A 24692-nucleotide genomic window follows, 5' to 3' on the forward strand; every position below is an offset into this window, starting at 1 on the left:
TCTTCCCTCCTTCCCAAATTCCCTTTCTCAATCTCTCTTTCCCTTCTTCTCTCATTCAAATTGCACTTACTTCGTCATGTTGAACTTTACTTTGCTAAAATACCTACAATTGCTGTCAAAAATGGACATCAGTTTTCTTATTATTATTTTTTTTTTTGGAGGGAGGTATTAGGTCAATCAAAGATAACATTTATAGATAATAGTTCGTAATACGTCACTAGAAAAGTATGTTATCAGGTATAACATCATGATAAAGAATTACCCTGAAAATCAATTAAGGGCTTTTGGTCTTTGGTCTAACCAAAAATTTACACATGGAATTACACAACGTAATTTTCTATTTATGAAAGAAAATTGAGTTTATACATTTTCTTGTTTCAACCCCAAACGAGCCGAGGCAACCAATTGCTTGTTGCATTCCGAAATTCCAAAGTTATTCAAAACAACCAGGTATTATCTAAGTCATCGAATAATATTAATTAGATTTATGTCCATAAAACATTGAAAAATATTTAAAAATAAATAAAATACAATAAGGCCAGAAAAACCTGCGACGCTTGTGCCTAATTCAGTTTTATTCGTGACAGATTATTCAGGTGTATCTAAAATGACCAATTGAAAAATTAAATATTCAGATTTGATAAGCCACACGTAAATGAAAATGATAAAGAAATTCTTATTTTAAAATTGTTTATTTTTTTCACCAAATTTATCTTTAAAAGTATGGCATTAAGTGGCTTTCTAAACAAGAATAAAAGAAAAAGAAAACAAATATGTAATAATTATATACAACTATAAAATTCTACTTCCCCAATGAAAAGTATGATTCACTAAACCAAATATTCTAGTAGTCCCAAACTCCAAAATAAACAAGTGATCTTCGAGCATTGGAATAATTATTCTAGTAGCTTTATATCTCTGTTCTTTTTAAATTGGCCATTTTGCATATTTGACCAAAACTTTCGAAAAGTAACTCATTAGCCAAAAGATTCCTTGGATATTAGAGGAGTCATGCTAAAAACTTTTTAATATACATACAGTACAGTCTTAAAACAAAAAAACCAAATTCTTGACACAGTATTTAAATACAAGCTAATCCCTTGAAACTATTTCATTGGCTGTAATACTAAATATCTTCATAAACCGCCATAGACCTGGCTACTATTTGATAACGCTGCTTGAAATATATTTTGCTTTCGTTCAATTGAATACCTAAATAGGTGTTGTATTTCGTCATCACAATTAAGAACACAGAACTAACTGTGTTGCATCCGTAAGCTGTATTTCAGGACATCCATTGTCGTGGCATTACTTTAACAATAAGCAATTTCGAAGAAGTAAAAATATCAACAATGTATTCAAAATAATTGACCCGATTGGCATCGGAAATTCGATGTTTTCTTGGTTGGGCTACATTTTGTTCACTTAATTGTTACGTTCCTAAAATTGCGAAAATTGAAAGAAAAAAGTGCACCGTTTCCCCTGTTTTGCCGTTGTATTTACAGCAACTGTATACAGTATGTCCCACTTAACTACATGTACATATATCAGGATTATTAGAATATTTACAATAAATGCACAGAGCGACCATTCCTTTCATCATGATTCTGTTTGTTTATACATGTATTTACATGTATCTCTGTTGATTATTCTTTTTGGCTCATATAAATATAATCATCAGTACTAAAATGGCATACAGCTTAAACCCTCTGTTTAAACAACATAGACACCCTCCCCACCCCCACCCCCACATTTTGTGACGATACACGCGCTCTGAACTTCTAATCAGCAATTGCCATTTTTATACTACATCACTCTGTGATATAAACAAATAAAGAATGTACAACTAACTGGTGCGGGTTTCAATATATACACAACGTCAACGCACCACAATGTCTTCGGATTTAAACAACGCCTTTGCGCGTTCGTTCAGTTTCTTTCTTTTCATTCGCCTGTTCTGAAACCAGACCTTGACTTGCCTCTCGCTGAGGTGGAGCTTGCAGGAGATTTCCCAGCGTTTCTGCCGCGTGATGTAGGCGTTGTTGAGGAACTCGTTCTCGAGGACCATGGTTTGGTAGCGGGTGTAAGGTTTCCGCTTCTTACGTTGTTTTGCTGGTTCTGGAGTAAAAAAGTACATGGTGATTAGTTGGTTGGTAATCATCGGTTGCTGTTTCTAATGAAGCAAACCCGCTGATCTGCTTTTTATTATTCATATAAGGTGGTTCATAAAGTGTGAAATAATAATAATAATAACAATAATAATAATAATATTTAAACAATGGTCATGATGAGGATGAACATTAGTATTTGTAGTAGTAGCACTAGTAGTAGTAGAAGCTACACTACTTTTATTATTATTATTATTATTATTATTATTATTGTACAAGGCAGTGTATGATTTTTTGTTTTGAAACACATTTTCACCACAAAGATAAAACAAGACATTATATATAGACTCTACACATATCTATGACTACCACTCTGTTTTGTGCTGCAATGCTCTGAGACTATTTTGTGTTTGAACTGTAAGTAGCTATCAATTTCAAGGTGCATTTTCCATGATTTGATTTATTTCGCAGGGAATTTTGATTTTAAAGAAATGTTTATACTGTCTCTCCTAAATACAATAAATACAATTTATCAATTCAAGTCAAACTATATTAAAATACATCTGAAGTTAATAGATCGTTTTATTTTTCATTTACCTTGTATAGCAGCATCAGTTATTGACAGTGTGCATTTGATATAAAATAAGTACACACACAAATGAAAGCCATTCGCTTCCTACCCCCCCCCCCCCCCCACCACAACACAATATGTATCTTACACCTCTTTAGCATCTCCACACCATTTTAAATGGATGAAATATGACTTCCCATGGTTAACATTTCCGCTTGCTCTTTCCCTCTCCCTCCCTCCCGGCCTCGCTAGCTTTTCTGATGGGTTTATAATATCTCAAGGTAGGAGGATTCATCATTTCTAGTCCTAGTTAATTTGAGAAACCCTCCATAGCGGCCCAATTTGAAGCGTTTTCCACATTTTGCGGATAATGATGACGACATTTTGATGCGCGAGCGACATGTTACGCTTTGCTTCTCACTTTAAAGTGTGCTCGAGGATTCTTTGTGTGTACACGTGCGATTCTGGGTTGAAGGATTTTTTCTGCGTGTGTTCTTGAAAACGCATTTGTTTTTAATGGAAGTACGCGTAGAATCTCTATTGAAGAATGAGCGTGTTTGTGCGCAGTACGAGAGTCGTATGTCATAATTAGTCTTATTTCAGAAATCAAAATTGGACCATGTATTAAACACACGTATAGGAATGGCACTAAAGCTCAAGGAAAGATGAAAGTTGACTAAAGGGAATTTGTGAAGTAATTCCTAAAATGCCTCCACCCCAAGTCTAATATATTTCTTTCTTTTTGTAAACATGTGAATGATTTTATGCTATTCTAATCACTGCAGTTAGACATATATTTGACTTATCAGCTTAGCAAAGTCTTAAAATTTCAAGTGAAGAAATGTTGATATTTATATCTGGCTACATGTCTCTGTTTAATGGTGTGCAATATTAGATGCGTTGTAATTTTTCAATCAGTACATAGATAGTGTATATCATTAAATAAACACAAACACTGTATTCATTTTACCAATTGCAATGTCTTTCGTGCGTTTAAAAAAGGCCACTTTGCTATTACGTATTTCTCAGAAACTCTGCCAATTTTATATTATGCCCCAACTCCAACCCCCACTCCCCCTCACCCTGTTCTGTTTTTACCATAAGAACGTTCGCGTGAACTGGTATTTAATAATACATGCAGTAATAATGTCAATTCATATCCCGTAACCGTTTTCAAGTCTTAATAGACGAAGAGATGTGTCTGATTTCTCGTCCTGATGTCGCTCATCTATAACTAATTGCTCGGCATCAGATTTATGTTGGTTTATCTGCTTGTCATACTTTCCACGCTTGGTGCTCTAGTGTGTTACCGGTATTAATCTTGATACACCCCTGACGGGTAGGGTCACCACAAATAGGAACTTAATGGAAATTAAGAGCGCATATTTTGATAAATTGATGACTCTGTCGCAAAAACGAGAGAAAGATGAGGATGAGTTAATCGTGATAGCGTTTTAAATGCTCCTCTGTATATTTGCTGAGCGTTAATAGGCCCTAGATAACATCTTTATCTGTATTAATCGGTCACGGAGGAGTAGGAAAATAACACAAATAATAAGGGCTGATATTTAAAGTTGCTTTGAACGTGGTGTACAAGTGCCAGGATCTGTTTACTATGCATTCCACATCCTTCAAAGCTATTCCATTGAGATTTTTTTTTCAATTGTTGAGGCAAAAATAAAAAACGAGAAATATTATATTACAGTAAGAACGATAACTGAAAAAAATATATTGAGCAATGATGGATTTAAAAGACCAGAAAAAAACTAAAGAACCATAAATATGCATACATTACACTTCAATGTTGACGTGGAAAGGTTTCCTTGCTTTTTTTAGTTGAGTGCTTTAACTGTCTTGTTAATTTACTCGAGTTACTCATTTATTACACTGCATTTTGGGAACTAATTATTTTTCTGTAATACATTAGGCAATTACATAGTATTGGAATGTTTAGAATCCTATTGTACTATGTTGCATTTTACCTCATGTATTGCTTCATACCGAATCATGTTATGAAACAATTTCATTTTTAAGTAAAATCTTCCAAACAGAATTACAGCATTAACTGACCACTTAATTTTAGTTTTCTAAATAATAAAACTTCCATGTGATATTTCAACGTGTTACATGTAGCTACACATTGAACTCTCTTGAAGTAAAGAATTTTATATTCTCTGTCTCCCTAACATTGCTGCACCACCTTACATACTGCAAATGGCAATTGGTATCAAGAGACATATGTCATTTCTTCAATGTCTTAATTACACTTTGCTACCTCAACTTCCGCGCTACTTGACGCTACTTTAAGTCACTAATGTGGGCACACCTAGACGGCCTGGCATGGGATAAAACGTGTCCATACTGATAAGTATTTTGAAGCGATTAGATTTGAATATGTATCGTACAAATTGATACGAAGTGGGGTACTTGGAAATAGATGGGGCATCATAAGGAACTTTCAGGGACTTCAATGATTTTCAGAGACGCGTTGTTGTAATAGAATCAAAATGATTCCAAAGTGGCCCCGTCCCGCTGTTCAGTAGATATCTCTAAAGGCGGCTTGGAAAGAGAGAGAGAGAGAGAAATAGAGAGAGAGAGTGAGAGAGAGAGAGAGAAACAAGACAGGAAAACTGATAGACAGGCCACAGAGGGGCGGGCTGACGGACAGACAGACAAACAGACAGACAGACAATACGAAAAAAAACTCTCACATGCTTACAACCAATGCACTAGATGCCCGCAAGAGAACACGCACACCCCTCTCATCAACCATAATAAACCAACTGTTCACAGCCACAACAAAAACTCATTTTCGGAGCCGGTGAAATCGACACTATAATCATAAGGTAGAGGGGGATGTAATGATTTATAATGATAGGATGGCGTAGTGAAATCGGGTTTTATACCCGCGTAATGGAGACCACTGGGTACAGATTTGATGCACGTCTGGTTTACAGTAAGATAGCAGCTGATACTGTATTTCTCCCTTTGTTCTATTGATGTTATTTTTCCTAATTATATCTATTTTTGTTTTAACCCTGCATGCGTTTTGCCCTTTTATTGAGATTTTTCTATATTTATATCGTATTCCACGGAGCGTGCTGTAAGCTCAACACATGTATATATTGTTCAATAAAAAACGAACGCAATCAATGAACAAAATCGTTAATGCTCCGGTAAAATATGTGATATGCTTTATCTATTTAAATATGGAAATCATTGATTTTATTCTATCACTTTGTAGTTCTATTTTTATTTAAAATCTATACACACTTTTATCTGATTTAGCTCATAAGGAAAAATGCCTCAAATATTCAATGTTGACTTCAAGTATGGTTTAACAGCCTTATGAAATTGACCACAAATGTCAATAAAAGAAATAGTTTTGTTGGCCGCTTACCTATAGGCCCTGTGTATATTTAATTCTGTATACATGCACTAACTTAGTCCAATATCAATCTCATTTGTTTATCTGATCCACTTTTTTCTCTGTGAATTTGCAATTTACTTTATTTATTTATTAGTGTAACTCGTGTTGCACTGTACACGTGTCTATATTACATGTATGACAGTTTATATAGTTATTAATAATAAATATTGTGAACCCCGAGTGTGCCCCTAATTTGTTCCTCTTTTCATCACTGGTGAGTACTTACTGGTGAGGAAAGTTATAGAAATGTTTTGTTTTTTTTTTTTAATTGTCATTACGTTTGAATGTACCAGCATATATTTTTTAATATGATGGGAATTATAATAACATTTGGGATATTATCTTAATAAGAATGTTTGACTAATTCAAAATAAATAAATAAATAAATAATTGACTTAAAGCAACAAATAATATAACAGATTACTTGCATGTAATGTTACCTTGGCAGAAAACCGTGAGTTCTCTATTTTTTTCTTTAAAAAATATTATATTTGTATTCACTTTCATCTTTATCGGCCGCGTTATGCGTTTTGAGCAAAGCAAATATAAAAAAGTATATCTATAAAGTTTATTTATCTTTTCAAAAAATTAACTTTCATTAGAAAATATTTATAAACTTTATCTATTCACTCATTGCTTTATTTACTCAAGCATCTGCTTTTCACATTTTATCTGTGGCCATGTTTTATCTGAAATTAGGCTTCTTAATTGTATTACGTGCGCCGATTTAAACATGTTCACTTTCACAAGGGCATGAATTAATATTTATTATCACATAATGTTGTATCCTTTTATCTTTTAAAACATTTTACCTTCAACACTTGTTGTTGTTTATTTATATCAGTATTATTATTTTTTCATCCTATAATGTTACTTCTTGTCAGTAGGCCTAAGCCTATGTGTGTTTCCAAAACAATCGATAAATTTCTGAACAGGTTTGTTTATGGAGTATAGGGCACTTAATTAGACATACTGTCTGTCTAAACACATGGTATGATGAGCCAGTCAGTTAAGAGTTCGTCGTAATAAATTAATGAATAGATAAAAATAAATAAATAAAAGAATAAAAAGACAATAAATAAATAAATAAATAAATAAATAAATAAATAAATAAATAAATAAATAAACAAGCGAAGATATACAGACATTTGTATTTCAGGTTGGCAAAAACAACATTCTAAACCATTCTAAATACGTCGCTTTTTTGTTCTGCTTTGTTTCTTATATAAAAAGATAAAAATTTACCTGAAGAGGAGGTTTCCGATCCGCTGGAATTATTATTTTGGCACGAGACTGAAATGTCCCCTGTGTAAGCAGCAGTCTGGACCTGTAGTGTGGGACTCAGCTCCGCACTGGAGTACATACCACCGTGGACCCCTGGATGCGCCCCATGGGACACGGGGACCCCGGCGGGGTTACTCGGGTACATGGAGGTGTCCCCATAAAGGGGAACCATCGCCCCTCGGGTGGGCAGGGGACTGATCTGCATCTGTTGGCAGCTTGGGAGGAAATCCCCTCCACCAAAATGTCCATAAGGATTCTTGTGCGGATTCGGAACATTTGGGTAATGTGTGAGATTATAGGAGCCGTGGTGGTGCAGGTACCCTGTGTTTTCAGGGGCCGGGTTGTAGTTCCATCCATTTTGTGCCGGCATGAGGGGACGCCTCGTGATGTCCTGCGGTGGTGGCGCAGACGACAGCATCATGCCGCAGCTCATGGCAGGAACTTGTTGATATGTCGTCTGCACGCCAGAAGTTCGCTGCAAAATGGACGCAGCGTTGGACGAGTTCATCTAAAGGTGTAACACCTGGAAATTAAAAAAAGAAGAAAATGTAAGAAATTCGGGAGAAAATGACAACGCCATAAGTCCAATTGTCTAAAAACTAAGACAAAAATTCTCTCCCACACCAAATTCCACTGATGGATTAATACATCTGGGTTGACCAGGTTCCCCTGAATAGGAGAGAAGGGGGAGCAAACGATCGAAAGCAATTTTAAGAAAAAAGTTCCAAAAAACTCTGTAAGATGCCTTGCAATGGCTAGACGTTGGGCGAGTTCATTTTAAGGGGGAACACCTAATGTAACAGGCAAAATAATACATATTCAGAAAAGGAGCAAACATTGTGAACTTTTTGCCTTCAGTAGGTGTTCAATTATTATCATCATATTTGATATGTTGCTCAATTATCAGTGCGCCCTCCGATTTCAGACATCGCACTTACTTTCAATTGGTTTTGATTTGAATGTGTTGATTGAGGGGGTAATAAACTGATATGAAAAATAAGCAGTGCATTTAAATAGGTATGAAAAATGAATTTCCGAATCAGGACATTCATTGTAAAGGCAATTAACTACATACATATAATTACAACGGGATACATGTGCTTACTTTGGCATTGACATTGTAACTTAGAATATGATATGTATATTTAAAATTATCCTATTTTGGAACTTCATCATTCTTTGCAGACACGGTCAAAACGATAAAGCAAAGAAAAATTGTCTCGAGTATTTTATTAAAATCAAAGCTGTTGTTCTACAGTGTATACGGATAACGTTACGCTCTAATTGAGTACTGGTGCATGCAAGAGAAGAGATTTACAAATATTTACCAATGTTGACATTTTTAAAGAGCCCTGTAATATTCCGACTAATTTAGCCGAAATGTGGATGAGTAGTGATTATTTGTATAACCATGCGAATATATGTTTTTACAAACTGCCTCTGCCTGGCATTTAAAAGTTCTTATTGATATCTGGTTTTATTTTACATTTTTTAATTATGTTTCTACCCAATTATGCAAGTTTAGTCATTTATTTTTTCTTAGAATCTCAGGAAACACATAAGTACATTGAAAAGATACTAATGATTAGGTACTAGCAATCTCTACGTGATGGTCATACGGCCGACATGTGCTTGTGATGGACATATTACAGTATTTGCCTATTGATTTATTTTTACGTTTGATCAATCTCTTTGTTCATTTGTTTGCTAATCTTATAAGCTGTCAATCATTCTATGTGTTTGTTTGCTGATTCAGATATTCATTTGTTTCTCCTTAGCATTGTTTGTTACCTTCGCATCTGAAAACAATCTTGTTTCAATTATGCCTGATTGAGAAATAAATTCGTTTCGGCGCAGCATTAACATATTATTCAAGTTCTACCTAGTACAAAATGAAAACCATTCTATTGATATTACAAAACACTACAAATTGTCTTTTTTGTCGCCTCCGTGTTTTTATTATTTTCTATGAAACATTTTAAAATAAAAAAATCAATTAAGACAAACGCATATAGCACTTCTAATATAATGATTACAGTAATGCCCAGTGTAATTAAATTGCATTTAGATACACAAACGACAACTTTATATCTACCGACCGAAAGTATAAAGCCACAGATTAAATCTGAATAACAGTTAATTATCGTAATTGACTATCGAACAGTAGTGTCTTCTCCAACAAGGCCAATTCCCTTCCCAAGTCGCAGTCAAACGGCTTGACTGAGCGGGATAGCACATCGTATCAGTTTCACTGTTCTGTCCCGATTATATTTCTAATGAGTGGGTGAGAGAACCGCTTACATCGCTCAATAAATCACGAGTAATTGTACCGCAAGAGGACGCTACACTTTGATCTAACTTTGAATGCGTGTGCAACCCCTTTTCCTCCGATCCCCAGTTTCGCGCTTCTGTTACAAAGTCGTCTGCCATGAACCAGGACCGCAGAAACTGGATTGTCATTTATACACAGTCCGGGCCAAAATTCTGTGTCCCTTTAACTATGAGAGCCAGTGGAATGTATATCTATAATAAAACTTCACAACATGGTGGCGTCAAGGACTGTCCGTGGATTTCGACTTCTTTTCAAAGTCTCGGGTCTCATTTATAACTTGAACAATACTAATGGCCTCCTCGGTAGTTGCGCGGTTGAGGGGGTGAGGGGAATATTTGTTTTGGTGGCAAGAACGCTGAAAACCGAAGAGAATCGTGTAAACTTTGCAATGGCTACCGCAGTCTTGTCATTTGTCTTTTTTAGCAGGCAAAAAAAAAATTCTGACAACCACCTTTTCCCCTTTGAAAAAAAACTAAGCTTTGGTTTCATTTAAATATAATAAAAGAAATATTTGGGGTTTGTCACCCACGACGTAGTAAAACGGTTCTTCCGTACTAGTAGATATACGCGGTGATGTGTGTACGTAAACGTCCGATTTTTCTTATATTCTATGGAAAGCTATATCGATTGACACTCATTTCAGCTTAAAGCTGATTTAATGAACTGAATTTTATTACAACACATGTATATGTTGATATATTGTTGACATTATCCTTCATTTGCCTATTTATCTTGCATGTTATTTTTTCTTATTTCTCTTGCCAACATCTACATATACAACTAGTATATGTTCAATTGTCTCTAATTTGTGTTATCTTCTCGCTCCTTTTTCCACACATATTCTTTTCTTTTTTTTGCAAATATCATCTGTTTTACCATGTTAATTTGAATAATGTATTTATCTACTTTAAAATTATCGGTTCATTTATTATTCTCATTTGCTCATTTATCTAAATTGAACTAGTGTCCTTTGATGACTTATTAGACGTAAACAATTTCCGTTGACTATTAGGTGAGTTCCTCGAACTGTTACGTCATACCAGTACCTATACCTTCACTGCTGTATAAGAATAACCATGTAATTATGCTGTAAAAAATATGAATTATCCGGAAGCCTCGCCCATTGTTTAATTGTTATGTAAAGCTATCTCTCCAAAAAGTTTTAAATGAATACCCAAATTACATATACTCTCTGTTCCTGCTTTTGTTTTCTGTTTTATAGATGTTTTCCCTCAACAGTAAAAAGGCAGTAAAAACAGATGCATCTATATCTAAAAGAACAGTTAATTAATGAATTAATTTTTAGACATTTACCAGCAAGACACTATTTACACATTTATCTTAAAATATATAAGAGTGAGAAAACACCGAACCGGCTCTGAATCCGAAAGAAGTTATGCATAATGCACAGTTCATTTGATCCTAAGGATATCCTCTTTCACAAGTTGAAGGAATCCCTTTATACTGCTGACCTCTGGCGGTGACTTTATGAACTCTATCAATGTTGCATGGTAAACAAACGTATGCTTAGTAAACATGGTTTTTGAAGGTTTGGTGTGGCTAGGCATGTTCATGCCATCATGCCAAACACTCAACAGGGTCAAAAATGATAGTGACACATGAGTAGCCTTGAAGTCTTCCTGCACGAAAAAAAATCTTAAAACGTACTTGTGCGTCATGCTTTCCTTTTAAAATCATGTCATGCTAAGAAGTGCAGTTTACAGCATGGCCCTACTAAACCTGTCATTGACAATCTGATTTGATATTCACAGTGCAACCCGCTTACCTTCTTCAAACTCTTGAAACTGCCACGATGCCGTCGTAAAATAAAACTTTAAGTCCCTTTTAAGCAATAAAACACGGGGCTCTGATTTGTGCGAAGCATCACTTCCAATTACTTTAATTCATCTCAATAGCTTAAGGTTAGGAACTACTTTCGAGACCTCTGAAGTACCACGTGGGTCGTTCACAGCCAATCACCTACGAGCTCACAAGTTCAAAGGCAGCCGATCAGATTTAAAGGCCCATATTGTTATACTTGAGGCTTCCGAATCTATTTCAATTAGTCATCGTAGTAGAACTGCGTGTTCTGTCGGTGCATTTCTATACAACAAGAATCAATAAAATTTGTGGTCTTTTTATTGGGATGTTCGAAGGCGACCAGAGAGTGGATGTTTGCAAGATGTGATGAGGAAATGTCTGATGGGGTCTTTGATCTTTTTCTACGTTTATTGTCAATCTGAGTTTGTATGAGGGTGGTAATAGTCGGAACGACCTGATACAGAGCATAAAATTGTTGCATCTTCACTTCCGCTATATCATCAATTTTGACATTCTTAACAACGTTCGATTTAAATTGTTTATGAGCTGAATGCTTCTCTTTTCGTATTGTATCATTGTATTACTGTTTTTTGTTCAAGCCGTACTTAAAAAACGCCCACTCGCCTTCTGTAAATACCATCATTTAAAAACCATTCAAACATTTCAGTTAGTTGATACAAGTATACGTCTTCAAAAGATGTTCATAATTTACCAAAAACATAGCGGTTTGCATTTTCCCAGATATTGCTATATTCAAAACCCATTTCAATTTTTTTTTTACAAACAAACATTCAAATTGAATTGCAGAATAGCCATTTGTAGCATTCAGTGTAGCAAAAAATATGTTATTATCATTTATCTATTTATTGCCTATTATATTCTATCACTATCATCAGTTTGTGTTTAAAAATCATTCTAGAAAAAATTGTTTACGCTATTTTTTATCTTAAAGTGTCCTCATGTACACGTGCGTTAATACTTGTGTTGGCAAAAGCGTCATGAGTATCTTTATTTAGCATACTCTTTTTAATATTTATTAAATTTTATCTTTCTTATCATCAACATTGGTTGTAGAAGCCCTTAAAGCAAAAATGTTCAAGTAAAAGTGGATTTTTTTATCTTTAAAAAGCGACAATTAAAGAGAGGAATTCCTATTTTACTAGTAAAGGAACATCCAAAAATAATTTTCCGGCAAAATGTCCTCATATTTCATCAACAGAACCGGGTGCATGCCGGTAATCGTTTTAATTGCTATTACAAGAAATTCTTGTGCACACTAAATAAAACTAAGTATTATGCAAAACCATTTATACAGGATAACATGAAATCATTATTCACCTAAATAACACGTCTTTGTTTCAATAATAATAATAGGTCTCTTGGTTTGCAGTTAGTGAGCGACTTCCATAGGCTCTAGATTTCGGCATTGCCAGCTCGATCTTGATTATATATATATAACCCACACCAGCAATACCGTAAAGCACTGTAAAGCTAACATATGGAAAGGTATAGTGAGCAAACTAGCTCTATAGTGCCCTGACACTCGAGGTAGAACGACGAGTCGCATTGGACACCCTTATTAATACCCGCTGTCATTCATATTCGAAAAGAGTAAATTATTAACCAGACTCATAATGGAACCAAATTGGACTGGGTAAGAACAGGATTTAAAGTGTCCTTCTCTTTTTTTTAAATTTTATTACTACAGCGATAAGCGCTAACAGGCGCTGTCTCCTTCTTGCCACCGTTTGTTTACAAGGTTGTTTATCACCCTGGTGTGTTTCATAATATAAGAAAAGCTAGATCCCACCGACTCACTGTCTAACTCCATGCGTCTGGTAGAGTCACTGACTCTTATATCACTAGATGACTTAAATAGTGGGAATCATCTAACACAGCCTACTTGTAAAACGAGGCCGTTGCCACCGCGTGACGTCACTGGACACTAGAAAACTTGCGGAAAATAATTCGAGTGGGGTGGGGTTAACTGTTTAACGATAGAGGGTGAAACTGTAAATGATGTGAATAAAGATTTAGAAGGCAATGCAAAAGAGACCCTCCAAACTGCAGTGAAATATGGTGCAATAGACTGTAATTAAACACATATGAAAACTGCCTGAAAATACGCTATTTATTATTCACACTTTTGTGCGTTGCAGCCTGCACGCACTAACTGGTCATTATGTTACCAAACTATCTTACAAATCTTGCGAGATTGCACTTCGTTTTACACTAAAGCCTTCAAAAGCAATCATAATCCCCAAAATACGCGATACTTTGGGCATGCTCGGAGGATTTCCGTTCTCTTTTGTTTCGTTTTGCGAGGTGAGGAGTTTCATTTCAGGCAGATGAGTTTTAAAAATGCAATTTTACAGGATTTTTGTCAAGAGATGACAATTCTGGGATTTTTTTTGACTAGGAAACTGCTTGCTGACGTCACCACGTGCAGATCTCATGAAACAACCTGAGACCGAAAATTGGAGAAAATTTTAAGTTCTAAATTTCCCTAAATTTCTCTAAATGAAGCAGTAGTAGTCCAAGTAAAAAAAAAAAGAAAACGGAAAAGAAAAAAAGACATCCCCAATATTTCAGACTAATGCTTACTTCATTTAATTGTAATATCAAGGATTTATCCTAAGCCAAACTATACAAACTTCTGGTATAAAACTTAAATCACCTGCCCCTCTATCTGAAACCAGTATAGATATATATTTGTGTTCTTTGTGAACACAGAGTATTACGGCACCTGCCAATTCTCCCATTATATGTGATGAAGACACAAGGCTGACCCAAATTTCCCAGTGTTCTGTTAGCACCCCCCCCCCCCCCCCCCCAATTCCCTAACCCCAATCTCATCTCCTTGAATGGTAATTGTTCACACCAAAGCAACTGATATCTTCCTTCGGACTAAACATTCCTTCCACCCACCATATGCAATTAACAACACTGAGATTCGTTTATTTTTCGCCAAAAGAATTTTTGAGACCTCCCCCCTGCCCTATCTATATATCGCGGCAATTTACGTCTGATTGTGGCGCAAAGTAAGAGCTGTCGTTCTCTCTCATCTCCCTCTCCAGACGCGACATTTATTGCTCGGCAACGAGGTGCTTGTGAGTTTGAAGCCTACTTGATAACTTGGCAGCGCGTCGTTGGTAGAAGCGACATCTATCTTTTCCCTCCGGCTCCCTCCCCCACCCCCGCCCCCAACAGAAACAGCATAATAAACCTCACGGGACAAAATCAATCAACTAAGTCATTCCTGTGCATAGCAGGTCACGGTAAATTTCCATCGTCCGCTCTTTTATAAATTTTTCTCCTTGCTTACGAACGTTTCTCCTTGACCCCCCCTCCTCCCCCAAGCAAAACCCTGGATCCGCCAGTCTCATAATTTATACTTATGGCCACATGAATTCCTCTGGCGTAATTTTAGCTGTCATACGTGTTTGTTTGACGCTTCACATGTTCTATAAAACAGAGGAACTATATCCGTAAATGTGACCCACTCTCTTAATATGCAGGCATGTGGGAAACAAAGTATAACTGGGAGGGGGTAACCATTTAGAAAACAAATGGCCATCGGGGGGGGGGGGGGGGCGGTTGACTGTCCTAAACCCCCACCCCTTCTAATGACACAAGTAGTTAACAAAATAAAATGGTGGGGTGTGCTTAGATCCCGTCGCCCCCATATGCGGTCTTGAAATGACATCCGCAGGTTGCGTTTTCACGATACAGTTAATTTACCCTCCAAAATGGGATGAGAGAGATTTCCACGACCCATCCTCAAAATGCAGGGTAATATAACTATACGGAATAAATAGCAGCAGAAAGGAAAAAGCCCCTAGCAAAGTTCTAGATCTGTCGTATTTTCAGTGATGTCGGTTGGCGTTTTATTGTATCCATCCGGTAGACTGTTCGTAACCCCAGTACGCGTACTACATTGTACTGTTATGCAGACGGAATGCATTGAACGGTTAATGAATACCGAACGTGAGACCGAATACGCTCAGTGATTAAAACATGGGCTAAATAGGAATCACTAGAGTGCAACTAACTAAAATGGCTGAGTTTATCCCTTGTTATTTCTTTTCTTGATACAAAATCGTAGAATTCTCAGAAAAAAACACTCATTCTTAAGTCGGATTGGGAACTCATATGGTCTAAAAAATGAGCCGCCCGTTTTTTCTTCTCCCCTTTTCTTCTATGTAGGTTAATTTAAGTCATACAGCCAGTCGTCGAGCTTCTCAGTTTACCTGTTGAACTCCTACTTTAATTTCATTAGATCTCAATATGTTTATTTGTGACCAATCTTTCCGCGTAAAAAGCATCAGAACCAAAAAAGCATCAGAACAAAGCTAAAAAGAGCTACACGTATAATTGAAACGATTCCTTTTTTGGACTTAAAGTGTGTCTGAATTTACCTCTGAAGAAAACACAATGTCGAGCCTCATCGGGGATTCTTCTTTTCATTTTCATCTTCGAATTCGGAGAATCGGACGAGCGTCTAGTCAACTTTGACGCTTCAAGAAGCCGGCGCAGATTCTGGTCGACTGACCCACACGATTTCAAACCAAAGAATGGTTTCCGAAAAAAATATCTCCCAAATGCTGTCCCTAATCCCAACGCCTCTCATGCAGAGACGCTTCTTGTATCTTAAGTAAAGAACGTTATCAGTTCTCCCTGCCATAAACACTCGATAGAGGGCTCGTTCTCGCAGGCATACAAGTCAATAGCAGCCATAAATAGTCGATTGTTCATTATTTTCGTATTTTACAAGGGCTATGGATTAGTTTATTACTTTGATATTGTCAGCTAGGACTTGGGGGACGTAACGGAATTTAAGGACTTATCGCCATGGCGTGGGTAAATGGACGACAGCTTTGTGTGAATTGCAACTATTGATCTATGTGGTGTAATCTTTAATATAGGAATGGATTTGCTACGGTTTGATTTAACAATTGATAATCAAGCGGACGCTGATTCCCTTGAATTTAGATTTAAGTGACATTGGATCTTCTGCCGCATCTTCTCAAACGCGAAAAAACTTCACGTATCAGCCATTATCAAAAACGCATCGTTTCTCTTTACAGTAACTGCAAGATGAAATTGGTGAATGATTTTTGAATGGTTGGATTCATATATATATATATATATATATATATATATATATATATATATATATATATATATATATATATATATATATATATATTTCTTTTTCATGCATATTATAGTGATTCATGTAAATGCACCTGATCAACACCAGATTCTGTCGATTAATTTAATCTAATAAAACAAAAAAAACACGTCTGATTATGTTTCAAGTCACTATTTTAGCTACCACTGCAGACTACTTCAGAAAGAGCTCTTATGAGGTGAAGTGTTCAAAATCTAACTTTTATAACTCCCTCCCTCGGCGCTTTATCTTCGTTATCACTCTTTCAGGTTGGACATACTTATCATAAAATTATCTGTATTAACTTTGTAGGTAAATGTAATTACGTTAATTTGAGTTTGATATTGAATTACATTTTTCATACAACGTCGTCATTTGGTCGAATGTATACATGTACATGTACCTGATGACGTTTGGACTGCGTCTATTCCACCCACCCACCCACGCAGCCATTGGTACATGCACAAGCGGACATGTTCGACAAATACTCAGGTGACCATGTATAAACTGTCACTCCTATACACACACTAACACGCACGCGCGCACAAACACACGTGCAATACACACATACCCATGCACCTGCAAGCGAATACAAGTACATTCGTGGAAGTATAAAAATGATAAGTATCTTTGAAGGTCACCTTAGCAAGTAGATCATCCAGGGTTACTTTAAGTACTTGCCCGATAATTCTACATTGCAAATTCAACTACCCACTAGCCTGGATACAATTTTCAAATTAGAAAAGGGAGATTTCCTATGGAGTAAAAAACATACTCACGGATGAGACATCAATAAATGACCGTTGTCAGGAAAAGAGTTTATCAAGTTCCCAAATACATCTTTTTTATTCTTGACAAGTACGCAAAATATAAACTCGAAATAGTAAATAACTTGAGAGTGCTCTAAGAATAGAAGGAAAATAAATTAAAAAATTCTAAAATATTAGGATGTACAGAATAAAACTGTTATCACTTACTTTTCTGAAATTCAACAAAATTTGCTGAGAAGTTTTTATCAAATTAAGTCAATTTATAAACAGGCAGATGGGATAGCAGTGAACGGAAATGAGGAAGAAATAAATATATACACAGAGCATCGTCGAAAAGAACAAGAAAAACTGGGAGCTTACAACTGTAGCAACAGTTAAAGTACTACTGAGGCAGTGTTGCAGTATACAACACACAAAGAACACAGAATATATTCACACTATTCCGTTTAAATAAGGCATTTCGCAGTCATCCTTTAATTTAATCTATCATAAAATGATTCCTCTCCACCCGCATTTGCTAATGATGTCATTCAATTGATAATTTTTACGGTTTTTCATAATAATAGACAAAGAAAAGAACTTCATTCTAAAAAGTTTTAAGTCAAAAAAGAATTACACGCTGGTTTACTCAGGAGATAAGCTATAGAAGAAAATCAGAAAAAAATAAAATATTGCAAAGCTAAATGCAATTTTCAAAATATAAATTAAAAGTACTCTTAAAAGAATATAATCGCCAAAAAATTTCTCGGGAGAAAAGCAATTGTCTGACTCACGAATCATTCCTCGACCTGTTTGTTCATATGAAGTCGGTGTATTATTTCATTTTTTTATTCAATTTGCTAGTTTTAAATGACTGACTGACCAGTCACTAACAATGTCATGCTCACCTACATTTTTGAAAGAACAGAGCACACCAGGTACTTTAATTTAACGGATTTTACACCTTTCAAGGTCTGAATATGATTGCTAGCTTGTAGGATAAATAGACGAAGAAAATATGACTTAGTGGGATTTTCAAATGCGTACGTGTGCCCTGAAGTGGTCGAAAAGCACCGGATAACCTGAAGACGGACATACTATAGGGTTGTATATACATTACAAACTATCATAATCTTATATTTGATTAATTCTTAATTCGCTCCTCTAAAATTCTATTGCAAGCCTCAAGATTCAGGACATTATGGACAAAACTTTGTTAAGTAAATAATGAGTTATTTTCCAGCTGATAAATTTGACCTTTATTTTGTCTGCTCATGCATTGCGCTTTCATGAATAAAAAATATTTAACTGAATACAGATCCAAATGGGCGTGTCTCAGCACAGTATGTGTTGATGAAACGCGAAAGAGGTGTGTTATTAGTATATAATTGATAATAAAATCTTCTGCAAAAGGTGATTAATTATTTAAAAAGTCGGTCGCCTTTTAAATGCTGAAGGTGATATTTGAAAACGATGCCATGTCATTGAAAGTGGGAAAATTTTTGGTCTGCGATCTACATTAAATTGTCCAGCAGTCTTTTTATTCTACACTAAGGTGTTGCATTCATTTTTTAGTTGTTTCTGCTGTGAAATCTTCCTAGCACTCTGCTGCCGGTTTTTGCAATGAATCATTTATCAAAGATGTCGGAATACGCGGACGTCAATATCTCCTTCATTCAAGATATGTTTGTCTTTATTATCATAGTATATGGTGTATATAGTATTTATATTGATATTAACATCAGGTGTCCATAATCACTAACGCAAGGATGCCTTTCTGTACAGTAAAGTAAAGTAAAGTCAAGTAAAGTAAAGTAAAGTAAAAGCCAATAGCCGCCTTGAAATAGATGCAAAATTGAAATGTTGATCCAAAAGGACCTTTAGCTTTCTAAGAGTAACGAAACGATATTTAGCACTAGTAATGTACAACTGTTCGCAAATTTCACACTGCAGCCATCTCGACTCCGCCGACACGTGCATCAAGTAAACATGCGTGCACGCACACCAGAACACGCCTTAAAATTCACACGTTCAGTGTGTTACTCTTAAAGGCCATACGACGAAAAAAAATCGGGTTATGTTCCTTTTTTTTTCAAACTGTAATCAATTGATGTAGCTATTCGCTGATCCGTGAATTAAGCCGACAATTGACCGACCAGGACAGCCCCACGCATAAAAGGAAGGACCAATGTCAACGGATACGTTCTCTTGAAAAGATTGAGCTTTTAAACTGAAGTAAAAAGTGCCTAACAGTCTGCGCTGAAAAAAAAAAAAACACTGCAACTTGAGAGACCACGATTAAGCACCTACTGATTTTGCTTCTCATCTTTACTTCGAACCGATCGTAATCTGTTTAGCGCTACCGACATACTTCATCAATGTAACTTTACACATATACTACATGTAGTACATTGTACATCAAGAACGAATCATTATAAGGGTCCTATTAGTAGCTTTGTATTTTACATATATATTTTATCAACTTATTTATTTCGCGTACATAACTGCCATTCATATGGTTTACTTGTTTCACTGAATAGTCTGCTTCTCTTTTTAATAAGCAACATCGATATCGAAAAAGTCAACCAGTATGCATAGTAGGGTCTTTTATTCCCTTTTTTTCAAACTATTATATTCTGTAATATCTATATGAACATTTTTTATCTATTTGGGTAATAAGGAAAAGAAACGGAATAATCTGCACTACTACAGGAAACATCAAATTAATATTCGAAATTAGAAGCCTGCATGAGTCTGGTAAATTCAGGCACAACAGACCACCTTGCAGTGCCTTTCAAATACACACATTTCATTCATACGGAATAATTTCAAACTGCTAGTATGTGACATAATTAATTGCATTGAAACAGCCCATACATGTACAATCTATTTAAATCGCAAGCAATTGACTGGATCTAGACAAACGTCATTTTGTTGTTGAATTTATCTGAAGTGCTTGTCTGCTAGTGAATCAATTGCATTTTTACAGACATCGGTTTGTCTTCAGCCGGAAATATTAACCAATGCAGAGAAGCCAGTTTTCTCTAATTAAAGGATCTTGAAACGTTTACAGAAATTGCGTTTAAGTATAAGGGCTTAAATTGATTAAAACGTAGTTGCGCCGTAACTTGATCGGTGGAGAAAAAGCCAGCTGAGGTTTAAAACAGGAGACGTCGATGTCTGCGTTCTTTTTTACAGGGGTTGACCGTTTCAAATATCATCCTTAGGGTTGACCGACTTCCTACCTGCTCAGAAACTTAAATCTTTAATATGCAAACAGAACATTTTTCATCCCTGCTCCTGCAGTGTTATATAGTATTATTACCCTCGTTTGCTGTTATATAATTGTAATTATAATTATTTTTGGAATGTTTGTCCTTGTGCATTACTCTTTTTGATAAAACTCTGAATTCCAGGGTTTAGTAGCTTTTCCATAGTGATTCTCTTTCGGTAAAAATGCTAACGTATTATTTGAATGACATTAATGTGTTTCATTTCCTGATTTGCTTTAGGTGTTTTTAATCCTTTAGTAAAATTCCTATATGTCGATATTAAAAGAATATTTTAATTTTCAGTTAATCTCTCATGTGATATTGGCACCCAATATGCACCACGTTTAATTACGTTGCCACAGAAAAAAACGCACATGTAAGCAGTTCCAACCCACAAACAGAAAAACATGACAACTTCACAAAAGGAACATCTTTTTATATTTCTTTACTAAATCAACGTATCTCAAACGATCTGATTAAACATGACAAACGGAGGACGTTTACCTTAATTTCATGGGTAGTTAATTAATACACGCATCATTTATTTATACTCTGATATATACGCGGGCACACCATCTAATTACCTTTTGTTAACAAGCACAGCGCTTATGATTTTTTAAAAATGGCACCATATGGGTTTCTGGTTAGTTCAACAGAGAACGGTTAATTAGAAAAAATTTCCAAACGATTATTGTGTGTGGGTGAAGTAAAAGTCGTTGAACAGATTGTTTGTTTAGGACATTAAAAAAACACGTGTCATTTACTACAATGACATATATGCGGACATTCTTTCTTAAAACTTCTTGTTAACAAGCACACGGCTAATGCTTCTTTAAAAAATTGCAGCATATGGGTTGCAAGTTCGTTTAAGTCAAAGGTTTGATAGAGGTCGGTTAATTAGGAGATGTTCAAAAAGATTGTTGTATGCGGGTGAAGTACATGTAGGGGCCGTTGAAAAGATTTTTGTGTTATATATACCGACCAACAATAATGTTTTACAAGTAGCTTGTTTTATTAATTACACATACATATAAGATACACTTGCCACTTATTAATACATTTATATCAGTGCGGGAATTCTATCTTGTAACTTTTTTTGCAAACAAGCATCCGTCTAAAGATTATTTTAATGCTGCACAATATGGGTTGCAGGTGCGTTCAATAGAAAACGTTTAAAAATAGGAAGAGATTTAAATTGCAGCTGTATTTTAACTACAGTAGTATAAATACGTGTAAATCCAACGGTTAATTAGAAGTTGTTCAAAAGGATCGTTGTATGCAGGTGAGGTACATGTAGGAGTCGTTGAAAAGAGAGTTGTGTTACAGAACTAATGTTTTACATGTAGCTTGTTTCTTAATTACACAGTTATGTAAGCTACACTTGCCATTTATTGATACATTTATGACAGTGCGGCATTCTATCTTGTAATTTTTTTTGCAAATAGGCATCCGTCTAAAGATTATTTTAATGTTGCACAATATGGGTTGCAGGTGTGTTCAATAGAAAACGTTAAAAAATAGGAAGAGGTTTAAATTGCAGCTTGATTTTAACTACAGTAGTATAAATACGTGTAAATGCGTGACTTTCCAAAATCATTCTTATTAAATAAAATCAAATAAAAAATAGATGAAATGAATCGCACCTCCCAAAATAAGCGATAATCAAATAAATTTATTTATATTCCAAGTTTTTAATAATAAAAATGAATCGGTTTATCCCCTCCCGAAAAGGAAAAAAATTGCCGGAGGCCTAAAGCTTTTTATCTCTTGTAAGTAGAGATTACTTCATCTGAGAATATATAGTGTCGCTAATTTTAATAGTTTTTTTAAAGCAAGCTTCCTTGTGTCATTTCTGTGAAATTACAAACAAAATTTGTTCTTTTTGAGTCTTGTTCAATCAAGGCATAAAAATTAGCGCCAAGTATATTTGATAATCTAAATCTATTTCACTCAAACACTGATGTAACTGAATCTGTGGATCTCTAAAAAGACGGGGGGGGGGGGGGGGGGGGGTAATTTTCCTTCTTGGTAATTCACTAGGTGACTACTATGCATGGATATTTGTTTTCTTAATCAATACGACGTTTTAGAGCCAATACAGTAAGGGACTGATCAAAATTTTCAATCATTCTTAATTAATTGATCAACCATGCGTATTAAAGCCGCGTACAAAGTGCTGTTATACATGTGTGATATGGTAGTATTTCTATTGACACGTGAAACAAAATACAAAATCTAAGCAAATCGCTACATGTAAGATAAAAAAAAAAAATCAAAATGAATTCAATTGATCAGCTACTCTTAGAGACACTAGCAAGTTGGCATACGGTAGAGTTATGACAAATCATGCACGGGCGTGCGCAGGCTATCAAATACCTTTTTGTAAAGAAAACATTTAATTTCTGTTTTTCTTTTCTGAGCTAAGTTCTACCAACCGTGACTTTTCTGTTAAACCGAGTTCCGATTTTGGATTTTTTTCCAATATCGGAAATCACAATGACGCAAAGCTTTGAACAACGTGATGCCAATGACAATAACAAACCATAAAATAGATCATGCATCAATTGTAAACAGATCGTTCGTCTGGGCAATTTTCTCATGAATTTTACAACTTGATGGTGTTAGAACTATTCCGCAATATCCGTAATAAACCGATTAAGGAATCAACGTGAAAATCCCGCAGACACAATGAGATTTTACTGAATTCAATTCACCAATGTCCATAACGTACTAACATTATCAATAAAACAAATTAACACCTACAGAACAGCGGGTTTGAAGCCAGTTTTATAATGAATAGTGTATTTTCTGTGATTATTATTTAACCTGTTTAACGTTTACATAGTATGGTGGCCAGCCCAGCCGTTATACTTCAACAGGTTAATCGTAACTTTTAATCTTTCAAAACTGAGGAAAAGGAGAAAACGTTCTTGAAAAGAATGAGTGAAATAAAATAAAATGACATATATTTTAGACGGACGGGTTACACTTTAAAATGCATGAATCATTTAGATGAATACTTCAACTTTGTTAAAAAAATGACATGGGACTGTATAGACATGGGACTTTTTGTATATTTAATAGCGCTAAAAATAGCATGGACATTGGCAGTGCTGTTCTTTGAATTATGTTGCTGTCCTACCAGATTTCTTAGTGTTTTAATGTGACTCCTAGTACATGTAGTTGCATTAAAATCGTGTTCAAATGCAGTCTACTCCTGCATCTTGTAAATAACCAAACATGAACTTAGTTCTGTATACCAGGATATTCGAGACCACATTAAGTTTAACACTCCTTAAGTTATTACAACCAGCCGCAATTGGGAATACGGAAGAAATAAAAAATCCATAATATCGCACCTCTGTGACTGAAAACTACGTAGCCTTGAATGAAATAAATCGTCGTCTAAGGTCACGGGTTACGGCACAAACCGTCTCATTCACCGTATAAATAAAATAAATATAAAGTTAAAACTTACCGCTATAGCAGTGGAATTCTTTGGAAACTTCGGTATCAGCTATCTCGAAGTCCGTATCTTGTAATTTGTTGTTGGAACAATGTTTTGATTTGGCGCAAATATACTCGCTATATATAAAGGAGTGCTTCGTGTGATTAATGCGCGACGGAAAATAGTCCAGTCAATGGGTTTGATGTTTTCGTATTAAATTGAGGTTGGTTGTTATTGGAAATTGAAGAATGCATCTCAAAGTTGAATGTTATCAGTAAGTAAAGTGGTCTTAATTTATTAATATCATTTCCCTAAATATTAGCTCAATTAAATGACTGTTTTTCATTTAAGAAAACCCAGATATCTTTACTCAAACGGGAATCAATGAGTTCGTTAGACGACACTTGCAATCTTTAAATTTCCAAAAGCAGGACACTGAGAAATCTGCAAGGAGAAAAAATCTCGATTTGCTAGAAATGTAACCGTTTCTTGATAAATATTGGC

At 35.4% G+C, this 24692-nt stretch overlaps 1 protein-coding gene across 3 annotated transcripts; it reads right to left on the reverse strand.

Annotated features, from left to right (window-relative positions):
- Positions 1 to 552: 552 nt before the first annotated feature.
- LOC106168188 (homeobox protein php-3) lies at positions 553 to 24327 on the reverse strand. 3 transcript variants are annotated; one of them, XM_013547155.2, is made up of 3 exons: positions 24219 to 24327; positions 7355 to 7916; positions 553 to 2118 (listed from the first exon to the last, which is right to left on the reverse strand). In XM_013547155.2, exons 2-3 carry the CDS (start codon positions 7899 to 7901, stop codon positions 1880 to 1882), a joined length of 786 nt encoding a protein of 261 aa, XP_013402609.2. In that variant the 5' UTR covers positions 7902 to 7916; positions 24219 to 24327; the 3' UTR covers positions 553 to 1879. The 3 variants fall into 3 exon arrangements, with proteins under 3 accessions (XP_013402609.2, XP_023933271.2, XP_023933272.2); XM_024077503.2 differs by lacking the exon at positions 24219 to 24327 and adding an exon at positions 15965 to 16163; XM_024077504.2 differs by lacking the exon at positions 24219 to 24327 and adding an exon at positions 11512 to 11648.
- Between the last annotated feature and the right edge of the window lie 365 nt (positions 24328 to 24692).

This window comes from Lingula anatina, chromosome 7 (assembly GCF_051362555.1).
Source record: "Lingula anatina isolate TDL-2025a chromosome 7, LinAna3.0, whole genome shotgun sequence".
In the NCBI taxonomy this organism is placed as follows: domain Eukaryota; kingdom Metazoa; phylum Brachiopoda; class Lingulata; order Lingulida; family Lingulidae; genus Lingula; species Lingula anatina.

What these genes read in the sequence shown, in the direction of transcription:
- LOC106168188 (XM_013547155.2), bottom strand. Translation starts at nt 7,901, where the DNA reads ATGAACTCGTCCAACGCTGCGTCCATTTTGCAGCGAACTTCTGGCGTG. An exon ending in ATCGGAAACCTCCTCTTCAG is followed by an intron (nt 2,119 to 7,354) that starts GTAAATTTTTAT and finishes TTTTTACTCCAG; the next exon opens with AACCAGCAAAACAACGTAAG.